General features: G+C 37.5%; 1 protein-coding gene across 10 annotated transcripts in view; it reads right to left on the minus strand.

Moving 5' to 3' along the window:
• Positions 1 to 16363, minus strand: part of ptprsa (protein tyrosine phosphatase receptor type Sa) — a 701781-nt gene that overhangs the window by 146931 nt on the left and 538487 nt on the right. For 5 of the 10 annotated variants that reach the window (XM_061883338.1, XM_061883332.1, XM_061883334.1 and 2 more), the window contains 2 exons: positions 13981 to 14007; positions 11712 to 11829 (listed from right to left, as the gene is read on the minus strand). The exons of 1 other annotated variant lie outside the window; for it this stretch is intronic. In XM_061883338.1, the coding sequence (XP_061739322.1) occupies positions 11712 to 11829; positions 13981 to 14007 (145 nt within the window). The remainder of the gene's footprint in view (positions 1 to 11711; positions 11830 to 13980; positions 14008 to 16363) is intronic. 4 more of the 10 variants (XM_061883336.1, XM_061883342.1, XM_061883335.1 and 1 more) reach the window with 3 other exon arrangements.

The following is a 16363-nucleotide window of genomic DNA, read 5'->3' on the forward strand; positions in this document are numbered from 1 at the left end:
AATGCAGTTGAGATAGGCTCCAGCACTGCCCGCGACCCCAAAAGGGACAAGCAGTAGAAAATGGATGGATTGATAGTTTTATTTGTTTTGTAGGTTAAGGTGTTTTATATAGTGTGCTCCTGAGTCAATCTTGCTGATCAATTTCAATGTATTATTATTCAAAGAGTTTATCTAATTTTATCATTTAGTAAACAATAGCTTAACCCGTTTTCGCTTGGGATGGTCTCCTACCGGCTTCACTATGGACGGGACTCTCCCTACTATATTGGATCCACTATGGACTGGACTCTCACTGTTATGTTGGATCCATTATGGACTGGACTTCCACAATATCATGTTAGACCCGCTCGACATTCATTGCTTTCGGTCTCCCCTAGAGGGGATTTAACCACATATGCGGTCCTCTCCAAGGTTTCTCATAGTCATTGTCACCGACGTCTCACTGAGGTGAGTTTTTCCTTGCCCTTATGTGGGCTCTGTACTGTGGATGTCGTTGTAGCTTGTGCAGCCCTTTGAGACACTTGTGATTTAGGGCTGTATAAATAAACATTGATTGATTGATTGATTAAATCTGTCCAATAACGTTAAATATTACATTATTTTTTAATTACATAATATTTTCTGTTATAGACCAAATAACTATGTGAATAAAATTGTTTGTTGTACAATGATCTATATTTTTATATAGACCCACTTATACTATACTATTATACCATAGAGCAGGGGTCGGGAACCTTTTTGGCTGAGAGAGCCAAGAAGCCAAATATTTTAAAATGTATTTATTTCCCTAAGAGCCATATCATATTTTTTTTAACACCGAACACCACTAAACGCGTGCATTTTTAAGTAAGACCAACATTTCCAGAGTATAATAGATCTCTTATTCTTTATAATAACATTGTTATTCTGAAGCTAACTGTGGAGGGGGCGTGGCCTGTGGGCCTGCAGCAAAGCAGGATATTGCCAGGACCGGCCTCGAAATCAGCGACAGGTGCGTAGATTGCCCACCTGGGCCTTGTAATTTAATCACCTGTCGCTCTGTTATAAGCAGCAGCCAGGAGGAGAGACAGGGTTGGGACTGGAGCCAGAGCGCGAGTGAGGACGAAAGAGAAAAAGACAATTGCTGGAAAGCAACTGAGAGAAAAATAAAATAAAACAATATTGTAACCCTAAAACAGGCTCTTGGTGGTCTGAAGAACCCCCAGGAGGGCAACAAGCCCCACACTAACCAATAATAAATAAATTACTTCTTACCATTAATGCAACTTCTTGAACAAGCATGAGAATGTTTTATATTTTGAACGTTATTTTTAACACTGTGATTATAAGTGGAATTTTTCATTACTTATTGTGTTAAGCAAAGTCATCTCAGATTTATCCGAGAGCCAGATGCAGTTATCAAAAGAGCCACATCTGGCTCTAGAGCCACAGGTTCCCTACCCCTGCCATAGAGAGTGGGGGTGGGGGGCAACATGTTTTATTCTTCTTAGGGGGCGTAACAGAAAATAATTGAGAAGTACTGCATGAAATAAAAATCTGGTGTCTGGTATTAAGTGTGTGGCGTTTGAAACAGAGGGCTAAATAAAAAAAAAAAAGGAGATGAGGAAGGTGACATCGGACAAAGAGCAATCTTCTCCGAAGACAAATACTGGAGGTAGGAATAAATATTTGTTTGTGTGTTAGTGTGTGTTGTGTACACGAATAATCCAGGCTTCTTAGGGACCTTATTTCTCCCTCGGTGGTCATCGATCCACTCTCCCTTCTTCAACCCCTCGCAATAATCATCTTCTATTCTCCACCCTTTGCAATTCGGGTTTTCCTTTTTGCATCAATCCCTTTTTGTGGTCCTACTGGCACGTTTCCCATCAAGCCACAGTATTAACTGTTGACACTCACTCAGCCTGATTGAGGAAGTAGGGCTCACAAGGCAACAAATGGGGCGTTATTACACCGACTCGTAGTCGCCGTGCTTGTCCGAAGGCGCAGAAATACATCATCTACGCACCCTGGAGGTAAGGTTTGCCGGCCCAAAGCTCCTTGACCAAATAACACCTAGAGCTTTTATCCTTGACATCTCACATTGACAGTCTTAAGGCTACACTGTTGCCGGACGCCCAACACGCATACATTAAGGGTGAAGTGGATATATATTTTGTTACCTTGAAAAGGTCAAGACTTATCCATCACTCTCCCATCTTCATCTCCATCTGCTTTTAAATTAGTGTGTCTACTGCAGAAGAGTACGCGACTCTGGTTCACGGAGGGGTTTAATTTGAAATGCAAGAAATGTCAAGGCGCCAAAATCTGCAATGCATCATGTGATGCCCATTTTGAGTATGAACTTTAAGAGAACATTGTAATGTTTTGTTAAAAACATCGGCTAAAACCATTGTGACATCATGTGAATAGGGTGAATTACAGAGGTGGGTAGTAACGCGCTACATTTACTCCGTTACATTTACTTGAGTAACTTTTGGGATAAATTGTACTTCTACGAGTAGTTTTTATGCAACATACTTTTACTTTTACTTGAGTATATTTATAGAGAAAAAACACTACTTTTACTCCGCTCCATTTATTTACAATCAGCTCGCTACTCGCTACTTTTTTTTATCGATCTGTTAGCGTTTGTTTTGGTTTATGATAGAGCTTCAAAGTAGGATCCACGCATGCCTGCGTTTCTCCAATCACATGCAGTCACTGGTGACAATGGACCAATCAAACAGAGCCAGGCGGTCACATGACCCAACTTAAACAAGTTGAAAAACTTATTGGGGTGTTACCATTTAGTGGTCAATTGTACGGAATATGTACTGAACTGTGCAATCTACTAATACAAGTTTCAATCATTCAATCAATCAAAAGTGTAAAGGAAAAAATACACTTTTTTTTCAACCGTACTTCCCGTCAAAAGCCTAAAGACTGATCGCACAGTTCCTGTCTTCACAATAAAAGTGCCGCTCCATCGCGCCTGCGCTAACAAAATAAGAGTCTCCGAAAGCCAGAGCAAACAAGCTAGCAAGCTAAGGAGTTTGCCGCCAATGTATTTCTTGTTAAGTGTATAAAAACGAATATGGAAGCTGGACAAATAAGATGCCCAAAACCAACGACTTTCATGTGGTATTAGACAGAAAAGAGGAACTTTTTTTCTCCTCCATTTGAAAACGTGGACGTTATCAGCACTATGATTCCAATCACTGCAAGTCATCAGACTCAGGTAATACACCAAATTATATTCTTGTCTGCATGAAAGATAGGAATCTATGTGTTAAACATGCATGTATCTTCATTAAAACACCTTTAACATGTCAACAAAAACAGCTAAATAAAAAAATAAAAATTATACATATATATATATATATGATATGTGTGTGTATGTATATGTATATATGAGGTAGATCACCTCGACTTGGTCATTTATTAAGTAATTGATTAACGTTGAAAAACTTATTCGGGTGTTACCATTTAGTGGTCAATTGTATGGAATATGTACTGTACTGTGAAATCTACTAATAAAAGTTTCAATCAATCAATCAATCAATCAATGCCTATTGAGCCTATGGTGCTGTTAAGTTATTGTGGCTCAATGTGCCTTAATTTTTTTTTATTTTAATGTACTATTATTTAAAATATATTATTGTTTTAGTTGCTTAAGAGATATTCCTGGCTGGGAATTTGCTCGTTGCTATTTTTATGTTTTTGTGCATTTTTTGTTGTCGTAATCAGGTTACTCAGTACTTGAGTAGTTTTTTCACAACATACTTTTTACTTTTACTCAAGTAAATATTTGGGTGACTACTCCTTACTTTTACTTGAGTAATAAATCTCAAAGTAACAGTACTCTTACTTGAGTACAATTTCTGGCTACTCTACCCACCTCTGGTGAATTAAAACCGCATCAATAAACCCTTCAAGTCTGTACAATGCATATAGTGTGAGTCATTACAAATAAATAATTAAGACCTTGGCACCAAGCACTCAGACTAGATTTGTCCAAGCTAAGTCTATGAGCATGAACTGATGAAAACTACTCGGCTGAGAGGCCCAATGTCGTCTAAGACAGTGGTTCTCAAATGAGGGTACGCGTACCCCTGGGGGTACTTGAAGGTATAACAAGGGGTACGTGAGATTTTTAGAAAATATTCTAAAAAGATAAAAAATTCAAAAATCCTTTAGAAATATATTTATTGAATAATACTTCAACAAAATGTGCATGCAAGTTCATTAACTGTGAAAAGAAACGAAATAATGCAATATTCAGTGTTGACAGCTAGATTTTTTGCGGACATGTTCCATAAATATTGATGTTAAATATTTCTTTTTTTGAAAAAAAAAAGTTTAGAATTAAGTTCATGAATCCAATTTCCAAAGAGGGCACTTTAATTGATGATTACTTCTATGTGTATCAATCTTTATTCATAATTGAATCACTTGTTTATTTTTCAACAAGTTCTTAGTTATTTTTAGATCTTTTTTTCCAAATAGTTTAAGAAAGACCACTACAAATGAGGAATATTTTGCACTGTTATACAATTTGTTGAATCAGAAACTGATGACAGTGCAGTATTTTGCTTCTTTATCTCTTTTTTTCAACCAAAAATGCTTTGCTATGATTAGGGGGTACTTGAATTAAAAAAATGTTCACAGGGGGTACATCACTGAAAAAAGGTTGAGAACCACTGGTCTAAGACAAACAATCAGTTATAAACCGAAAGAATAACAATAAGCTGATGAATGACAACACTCATAGGCACAGTCATCTTTAAATACAAAATAAAAAACAATTCTATGAATGTGACATGATTCCAGTATTTTTGAATTTTTAAAACAACATACACTATATTGCCAAAAGTATTTGGCCACCTGCTTTGACTCACATATGAACTTGAAGTGCCATCACATTCCTAACCCACAGGGGTCAATATGATATCGGTCCACCTTTTGCAGCTATTACAGCTTCAACTCTTCTGGGAAGGCTGTCCACAAGGTTGCGGAGTGCGTTCATAGGAATTTTCCACCATCATTCAGCTCACACCCTGACGTTGGTCGAGAAGGCCTGGCTCTCAGTCTCCGTTCTAATTCATCCCAAAGGTGTTTTATCGGGTTCAGGTCAGGACTCTGTGCAGGCCAGTCAAGTCCATCCACACCAGACTCTCTCATCAATGTCTTTACTTTATGCACTGGTACACAGTCATGTTGGAAGAGCAAGGGGCCCGCTCCTGGATTTGGGCTTGGCCCCTTAGTTCCAGTAAAAAAAAACTTTGAATGCTCCAGGATACAAAAAAATTTTGGACAATTCCATGGTCCCAACCTTGTGGGAACAGTTTGGAGCGGGCCCCTTCCTCTTCCGACATGACCAAAGTCCATAAAGACATGGACGACAAAGTCTGGTGTGGATGAACTTGACTGGCCTGACCCCTATAGAACACCTTCAGGATGAATTAGAACGGAAACTGAAGGCCAACAATCATTGGTACTTTAACTTAATTTATACAATATATAACAATTACAATGTGCAGTTTTGCAGTATATGTAAGAGCTGCAACATCAAATTGAGAGTAGATTCAGCAGAAAATCGACATTATAAACAAAGAGAGGTTATATTAGTTTTTTGTGTAATGTTTATGCCCGGAATGATGTAATTATGTCTTTAGGATGTGGCCCAGCACTATCGGGACCTCTGCTGTACATGTTTGCAGCTTCTCCGGGTTTCTGCATTTTACGCACACTTTTAAGTTAACTGAACAAAAAAAAAATCAGGACGTCCCTTAATGATTGATTGATGAGTTAACTGGGGTGTCCATTTCACTTCCGCTTCCTGCACTCAACATTGATGTTAAGTGCATCTCCATCACAATTATTGCACGGGCAGCCCTCAACAATCATTTCACATGGTGCAACATTGGCCTGGCGACAGAGATTACTGAGCACTGGTAAGAAGCTGTAAAGCAGCCAAACCAGTGATATGTATTCCAACTATTAACTGCTGTGAGTAACAGCGTATTTCCTGCGAGAAAAACAAGCAAAAACAATCAATATTTTTTTTTGCCCTGCGATTGGCTGAGATCACCCCACTTCTAGCTCAATCTTAAGTGGGATAGGCTCCCGCTTACCTGTCACGCAAATGAAAACAAGCGATACACAAACCCCGTTTCCATATGAATTGGGAAATTGTGTTAGATGTAAATATAAACGGAATACAATGATTTGCAAATCATTTTCAACCCATATTCAGTTGAATATGCTACAAAGACAACATATTCGATGTTCAAACTGATCAACATTTTTTTTTTTTGCAAATAATCATTAACTTTAGAATTTAATGCCAGCAACACGTGACAAAGAAGTTGTGAAAGGTGGCAATAAATATTGATAAAGTTGAGGAATGCTCATCAAACACTTATTTGGAACTTCCCACAGGTGTGCAGGCTAATTGGGAACAGGTGGGTGCCATGATTGGGTATAAAAACAGCTTCCCAAAAAAACGCTACGTCTTTCACAAGAAAGGATGGGGCGAGGTACACCCCTTTGTCTACAACTGTGTGAGCAAATAGTCAAACAGTTTAAGAACAACGTTTCCCAAAGAAATTTAGGGATTTCAACATCTATGGTCCATAATATCATCAAAAGGTTCAGAGAATCTGGAGAAATCACTCCACGTAAGCGGCATGACCGTGACCCTCGATCCCTCAGACGGCACTGTATCAAAAACCAACATTAATCTCTAAAGGATGGGCTCAGGAACACTTCAGAAAACCACTGTCACTAAATACAGTTGGTCGCTACATCTGTAAGTGCAAGTTAAAGCTCTACTATGTAAAGCGAAAGCCATTTATCAACAACATCCAGAAACGCCACCGGCTTCTCTGGGCCCAAGATCATCGAAGATGGACTGATGCAAAGTGGAAAAGTGTTCTGTGGTCTGACGAGTCCACATTTCAAATTTTTTGGGGAAATATTCGACATCGTGTCATCCGGACCAAAGGGGAAGCAAACCATCCAGACTGTTATCGACGCAAAGTTCAAAAGCCAGCTTCTGTGATGGTATGGGGGTGCATTATTGCCCAAGGCATGGGTAACTTACACATCTGTGAAGGCACCATTAATGCTGAAATGTACATACAGGTTTTGGAACGACATATGCTGCCATCTAAGCGCCGTATTTTTCATGGACGCCCCTGCTTATTTCAGCAAGATAATGGCAAGCTACATTCAGCACGTGTTACAACAACGTGGCTTCGTAGAAAAAGAGTGCCGGTACTTTCTTGGCCCGCCTGCAGTCCAGACCTGTCTCCCATCGAAAATGTGTGGCGCATTATGAAGCGTAAAATATGACTGTTGAACGACTGAAGCTGTACATAAATCAAGAATGGGAAAGAATTCCACTTTCAAAGCTTCAACAATTAGTTTCCTCGTTTCCCAAACGTTTATTGAGTGTTGTTAAAAGAAAAGGTGATGTAACACAGTGGTGAACATGCCCTTTCCCAACTACTTTAGCCATGAAATTCTAAGTTAATTATTAATTGCAGAAAAAAAACATCAAATATCTTGTTTTTGTAGTGCATTCAATTGAATATGGGTTGACAAGGATTTGCAAATCATTGTATTTCGTTTATATTTATGTCCTTTGAGACATTTGTGATTTAGGGCTATATAAATAAACATTGATTGATTGATTGATTGATTGATTGATAGATATTTACATCAAACACAATTTCCCAACTCTTATGGAAACGGGGTTTGGAGAAAACAGATGGTTGAATGTTTTTTTTTTTTTTAATTATTGTCGGGACAAGCGGTAGAAAATGTATGGATGGATAGATGGATGTTGTATTCACCCTAATTAGCAAAGGAAACATGCTTGTATGCCACATCAGAGGGACATATTTTGGGGTAAAAATGATAATAGTTTCAATGATTGTGTTCATTTGACACTTCATGGTCATATTCAAGCCGTGCCCACATTAATGCAAGCGAGAATATTTTATTTTACCGTTTTCTGTTCTCTTACTGCCTCTGGAAATGACTATCATCAAGCATCTGACTGACTCAAAAGTCCATAAGATTAGGGCATTTTGTGCCACCTGTTGTTTTGGCATACATTTGACAAAATGCAATTCCAGCTTTATTTGGACAGACAGATACCAGAGAAAATATTGTCTCGCCTAAAGCGTGCATATGTCTGTCTTTAGCACAGACATTTGAAAATTCATGAATCGCAAGGTCGCTTCATTCACCAACAAAGACTTGCATGTATTGTTTAAATGCATCTGTACATTAAAAGATCCTACAAAGAAAGAGAAATGACATGCTGTCGTGCATAAAAACAAATGAAGATCCTATGATTAAATATTTTTGGTTTATCTATGTTTTATCTACAAACCCAAAACCAGATAAGTTGGCACGTTGTGTAATTCGTAAATAAAAACAGAATACAATAATTTGCAAATACTTTTCAACTTGTATTCAGTTGAATAGACTGCAAAGACAAGATATTAAATGTTCAAACTCAGAAACACTTTTTTTTTTTGCAAATAATCATTGACTTAGAATTTAATGGCGACATTGCAAAAAAATTTGGCAGAGGGGCATTTTTACCACTGTGTTACATGGCCTTTCCTTTGAACGACACGCAGTAAATGTTTGGAAAACTGAGGAGACCAATTTTTGAAGCTTTTAATGTGGAATCTTTACTCATTCTTGCTTGATGTACAGCTGAGTTGTTCAACATTATGGGGTCTCCGTTGTGGTATTTTAGGCTTTATAATGCGCCACATATTTTAAATTCGAGACAGGTCTAGACAACAAAGCAGGCCAGTGTAGTACCCGCACTCTTTTACTACAAAGCCACGCTGTTGTAACACGTGGCTTGTCTTGCTAAAAATAAGCAGGGGCGTCCATAATAACGTTGCATGGATGGCAACACATATTGCTCCAAAACCTGTATGTACGGTGCGTTACAGCATTAACTTCACAGATGTGTAAACTACCCATGCTTTGGGCACTAATGCACCCCCATACCATCACAGGTGCTGGCTTTTGAACTTTGCGGCGAAAACAATCCGGATAGTTCTTTTTTCCCAAAATAATTGAAATGTGGACTCGTCAGACCACAGAACACTTTTCCACTTTGCATCAGTCCAGCTTAGAAGAGCTCAGGCCCAGTAAAGCTGTCGGCGTTTCTGGGTGTTGTTGGTAAATGACTTTCGCTTTGCATCGTAGAAATTTAACTTGTACTTACAAATGTAGCGACAAACTGGCAGTGGTTTTCTGAAGTGTTCCTGAGCCCATGTGGTGATATCCTTTACACATTGATGTCGCTTTTTGATTCTGTACCGCCTGAGGGATCGAAGGTCTGTAATATCATCGCTTATGTGCAGTGATTTCTCCAGATTCTCTGAATCATTTGATGATGATATTACGGACGGTATATGGTGAAATCCCTAAATTCCTTGCAATAGCTTGTTGAGAAATGTTGTTCTTAAACTGTTTGGCAATTTGCTCACGCATTTGTTCACAAAGTGGTGACCCTGGCTTCATCCTTGTTTGTGAAAGTGAATTATACCCAATCATGGCACCCACCTATTCCCTATTAGCCTGTTTACCTGTGGGATGTTCCAAATAAGTGTTTGATGAGCATTCCTCAACTTTCTCAGTTTTTTTTTGCCACTTGTGGCAGCTTTTTTGAAACATGTTGCAGGCTTCAATGTCATCATGAGCTGATATTTGCAAAACACAGTTTTCCAGTTAGAACATTTTGTATCTTGTCTTTGCAGTCAATTCAGTTGAATATAAGTTGAAAATGATTTGCAAATCATTGTATTCTGTTTTTATTTACGATTTACACGTGTCAACTTCACAGGAATCTGTATTCATTTTACCTTGAAACGGCACATTCAAAATTTTTGGAAGGTCCAATGGTTTTGAAAACAGATTGTTTCTGTGGTTGTCATGGCAATCCAGAATGATCAGTTTGGGTGTCGATATTATTGGTGGACTGGCACAGACATTTGACTTAATGAGTTGGTGGTACCAATATTCGAAATGATGCACGCTAAATCAACCAAACTATTTTGCAGTTGTATATTAGTATAGTTAGCATATATCAGAGTTAGTATTAAAGGGACTGTTTGCAACTTCCTCACAGTAACATTTTTCAAAGCAAGAATTTTACCACGAGGAAGTTCATGTTACAATTAGTAGATTAACAGAATACATTCGTTTTCCAATTTTCTATATTTCACATTGTCTATATGTATATATACATATATATATATACATATATATATATATATACATATATATATATATATATATATATATATATACATAGATGCATATACATATATGTACATATACATATATATACATATACATACACATGTGTGTGTATGTATGTATACATATATGTATGTATACATACATACATACATATATACATACATATACATATACATACATATATATGTATACATATATATGTATACATACATATATATGTATACATTTACATATACATACATACATATATATGTATAATATACATATATACATACACATACATATATATGTATACATATACATACATACATATGTACACATATATATATATATATATATATACATATATATGTACATACATACATATACATATATACATGTACATACATATATATGCATATATACATATATATATATATATATATATATACATATATACATATATATATATATATATATATATATATATATATATATATATATATATATATATATATATATATATATATACATATGCATATATATATGCATATGTATATATATATATTTATATACATATATATATATATATACATATACGTATATTAACATATACATATATATATATATATATATATATATATATACATATACATATATACATACATATACATATATGTACATATACATATATATACATATACATACACACGTGTGTGTATGTATGTATACATATATATATATACATACATATATATATATATATATATATGTATACATACATATATACATACATATACATACATATATATGTATACATATATACATATACATACATATATATATATATATGTATACATTTACATATATACATATACATACATACATATATATGTATAATATACATATATACATACACATACATATATATGTATACATATACATACATACATACACATACATACATACATACACATACATACATACATACATACATACATACATACATATATATATATATATATATATATATATATATATATATATATATATATATATATATACATATATACATGTACATACATATATATGCATATATACATATGCATATATACATATACATATATATACATATGCATACATATATATATATATATATATATATATATATATATATATATGCATATATATATATATACATACATATATATTTATATATACATATATATATATATATACACATATATATATACGTATATATACATATACATATACATACATATACATATATATACATATACATATATATATACACACATAGATATACCGATAAACCGGCCCCCAGACACATTTTTTTTCTCTAAGTTTGGATATTGCGAGTCAAAATAATTGCGCTTTGAGTGCCTTGAAGGTAGAAAAGCATATAAAGTATAATCCATGAATGAACTGACCTGCACCTTTGGTCACAACCAGTTTGGGTTTGCTCCGTGCTCCATCGCCCTTGGTGGTGTATGCCGCCACCGTGATGGAGTAGGTGGTGTCCGGCTTCAATCCTCCAATAACCATTTCCTGGGACAGACATTGAACAATTTAGCAAAACATTACAACTTTTGCTTTTTCCAACAAACTTCATGCACCTCAAAAACAAGCAAACAAAAATAAAAACTCCTGGTTCTTCTTGCATTAAGTGTTACACGCTCCCTTGGGTACTGGGGAAACGATCCATTCAGCAGAAACCTAACAGCTTCCAAGATGCTCCATGTAACCCTAGAGCAAAACTCCTGCCAATAATGTAACTTTTTAATAAATGCATCCTAGCCATTTCCTAGGAGTTTTTAAATCTGCCATTCGGTTTCCTTTAGCGCTCTTGAAAGGGGGTTGGGGGGGACTTCTAATCAATTCTTATGAATCTTTCAAGAGGGAAGGTTTGGGTGAATGCAGAATAAGGTTTTTAACAGGCTGCCTGGCAGACAAACGGGAGAAGTCACCAAAAGGGAAACGAGCTTCAGAACTGTGTTGCCCTTTAGGTTGTATTAGCACAATGCAGATGAACCAGGATTTTGGAAGTACACTTCAAATTAGGATAATAGAAAACAAATGCTTCTATATTCAAAACGGTCATGCATTGACATTCAGTATTCTCTCAAAATAAAAAATAAAAAAACAAGTGTACACACTAAAGGTGGAACAAAATTCTATTGGACTTCAGAGATTACATCAAAATCACAAGACACACAGCAAAAGCATTCCAGGTACAATGGACAGTGGATAGCACATCGGCTCCTGACATGAGTGTTTTCTTCAGTGGCAAAGCAATATTCTCATACAGTGGGGCAAAAAAGTATTTAGTCAGCCACCGATTGTGCAAGTTCTCCCACTTAAAATGATGACAGAGGTCTGTATTTTTCATAATAGGTACACTTCAACTGTGAGAGACAGAATGGGGGGAAAAAATCCAGGAATTCACATTGTAGGAATTTTAAAGAATTTATTTGTAAATTATGGTGGAAAATAAGTATTTGGTCACTTCAAACATGGAAGATCTCTGGCTCTCACAGACCTGTAACTTCTTCTGTAAGAAGTTCTTCTGTCCTCCACTCGTTACCTGTATTAATGAAACCTGTTTGAACTCGTTATTTGTATAAAAAACACCTGTCCAAAGCCTCAAACAGTCTGACTCCGAACTCCACTATGGCCAAGACCAAAGAGCTGTCGAAGGACACCAGGAAAAGAATTGTAGACCTGCACCAGACTGGGAAGAGTGAATCTACAATAGGCAAGCAGCTTGGTGTGAAAAAATCAACTGTGGGAGCAATAATCAAATAATGGAAGACATACAAAACCACTGATAATCTCCCTCCATCTGGGGCTCCACGCAAGATCTCATCCTGTGGGGTCAAAATGATCATGAGAACGGTGAGCAAAAATCCCAGAACCACACGGGGGGACTTGGTTAATGACCTGCAGAGAGCTGGGACGAAATTAACAAAGGTTACCATCAGTAACACACTACGCCGACAAGGAATCAAATCCTGCAGTGCCAGACGTGTCCCCCTGCTTAAGCCAGTGCATGTCCAGGCCCGTCTGAAGTTTGCCAGAGAGCACATGGATGATACAGCAGAGGATTGGGAGAATGTCATGTGGTCAGGTGAAACCAAAATATAACTTTTTGGAATAAACTCAACTCGTCGTGTTTGAAGGAAGAAGAATACTGAGTTGCATCCTAAGAACACCATAACTACTGTGAAGCATGGGGGTGGAAACATCATGCTTTGGGGATGTTTTTCTGCTAAGGGGACAGGATGATTGATCCGTGTTAAGGAAAGAATGAATGGGGCCATGTATCGTGAGATTTTGAGCCAAAACCTCCTTCCATCAGTGACAGCTTTGAGTGGCTGACCAAATACGTATTTTCCACCATAATTTACAAATAAATTCTTTAAAATTCCTGCAATGTGAATTCCTGGATTTTTTCCCCCGCATTCTGTCTCTCACAGTTGAAGTGTACCTATGATGAAAATTACAGACCTCTGTCATCAGTTTAAGTGGGAGAACTTGCACAATCGGTGGCTGACTAAATACTTTTTTGCCCCACTGTAGTTTGAACGTCTGAGCAGAGCTGTTATCCAAACCCTACAAAAAGGATTGAGGTACCAATCATGCCAGGCCGATGCAGTAGCCACCGTTACCATTCCAGCGTCACAAAGCACTCGTACTCACATATTCAGCGATATCGTCCGTTTCCCACTAACAACACCCCGCCAAAGAGGAGAGTGCGGGTGGGATAGCATGTTTTATTTTTTTTTGAAGGAGAAAACAGAAAAGGAAGAAATAGGATTGTGAGAGATGGAAGCATTCAAGGTTTGGGTGCAGAAGGTTGGTATCAGAAGCGGGTCAATGTTGTTTAAAGGCCTACTGAAACCCACTACTACCGACCACGCAGTCTGATAGTTTATATATCAATGATGAAATATTAACATTGCAACACATGCCAATACGGCCTTTTTAGTTTACTAAATTGCAATTTTAAACTTCCCGCGGAGTGTCCTGTTGAAAACGTCGCGGTATGATGACGCGTGCGTTTGACGTCGCGGGTTGTAGCGGACATTATTTTCCAGCCCGATCCAAGAAATAAGTAGTCTGCTTTAATCGCATAAGTACACAGTATTTGGGACATCTGTGTTGCTGAATCTTTTGCAATTTGTTCAATTAATAACGGAGAAGTCAAAGTAGAAAGATGGAGTTGGGACGCTTTAGCCTTTAGCCACACAACCACACAACCACACAACCACACGGTGATTCCTTGTTTAAAATTCACGGAGGTGAAACTTTACTATGGATCAGAGCGGTCAAGCGAACATGGATCCCGACCGTATGTCAACCAGCAGTTTTCGGTGAGAAAATTGTGGTAAAAAGTCGCTTCTTACCGGAGATCAGCTGAGCTTGTGCCGTCCATAAAGCTGCCGTCGACTTCCCTGAGGCATTGGCGACAACACACCCATGGATACACACCTCCGACTATCAGGTACTGTTAAACTCACTAAAACACTAGCAACACAATAGAAAGATAAGGGATTTCCCAGAATTATCCTAGCAAATGTGTCTAAAAACATCTGAATCCGAATTTTTTTTCTAGTTCGTCGCTATCAATATCCTCAAACACGAATCTTTCATCCTCGCTGAAATTAATGGGGAAATTGTCGTTTTCTCGGTCCGAATAGCTCTTTTTGTTGGAGGCTCCCATTAAAAACAATGTGAATATGTGAGGAGCCATCAACATGTGACGTCATCGTCTGCGACTTCTGGTAAAGGCTGGGCTTTTCTGTTAGCCACCAAAAGTTGGGAACTTTATCGTGGATGTTCTCAACTAAATCCTTTAAACAAAAATATGGCAATATCGCGAAATGATCAAGTATGAGACATAGAATGGACCCGCTATCCCCGTTTAAATAAGAAAATCTCATTTCAGTAGGCCTTTATGTATCATCAAGGTGATCTGCAAAGTTTGAATCGAGGCAATTAGACTCCCTGTTTGTTGAAGACGTTTCCCTATTTTGCCCAAAAGGCTCTAACAAACAAGAACTTTAGGTTGAGAATCTCCCGGTTTATGTCTCTTGCGGGTGTGTCCCTTTGCGGGTGGTCCCAATTGGGTTGTTATTGTTATCGCTGCTGCTGAACGACCGCCCTGCATACCAATAGGTCGTCTGCCTCCCTGGTGGCAAAACAACTCATTAGTGGTCACTGTGAGACAATCATTGGGGGACAGATGTCAGGACGGACATGTTTGGACGAAAGGTGAAAAGTCTTTAAAGGGGAACATTATCACCAAACCTATGCAAGCGTGAATATATACCTTGATGTTGCAGAAAAAAGACCATGTATTTTTTTAACCGATTTCCGAACTCTAAATGGGTGAATTTTGGCAAATTAAACGCCTTTCTGTTTATCGGCCTTTTAGCGATGACGTCAGAACGTGACGTCACCGAGGTAACACACCCGCCATATTAATTTTCACATTACAAACACCGGGTCTCAGCTCTGTTATTTTCCGTTTTTTCGACTATTTTTTGGAACCTTGGAGACATCATGCCTCGTCAGTGTGTTGTCAGAGGGTGTAACAACACTAACAGGGAGGGATTCAAGTTGCACCACTGGCAAGAAATCTCCCGCCAGACCCCCATTGAATGTACCAAAGTGTCTTCACATTTGACCGGCGATGCTCAGACAGACATGGCACAGAGATGTATGGATAACCTGCAGATGCATTTGCAACGATTAAGTCAACGAAATCACAAAGGTAAGTTTTGTTGATGTTGTTGACTTATGTGCTAATCAGACATATTTGGTCACAGCATGACTGCCAGCTAATCGATGCTAACATGCTATGCTAATCGATGCTAACATGCTATTTACGCTAGCTGTGTGTACATTTGAAACTAGATACCCACATTTAATGCGAAACAAACACTTACCAATCGACAGATTTAAATTGCTCCAGTGTCCTGATCGTTTGGTCTGCACATTTTATCGGCGATGCTAATAAGGCAGCCATGCTATGGCCGAATAGCGTCAATAGCTATTCGCTCAATAGCTTCAATTTATT

The sequence above is a fragment of the Nerophis ophidion genome, linkage group LG22 (assembly GCF_033978795.1).
Source record: "Nerophis ophidion isolate RoL-2023_Sa linkage group LG22, RoL_Noph_v1.0, whole genome shotgun sequence".
Taxonomy (NCBI): domain Eukaryota; kingdom Metazoa; phylum Chordata; class Actinopteri; order Syngnathiformes; family Syngnathidae; genus Nerophis; species Nerophis ophidion.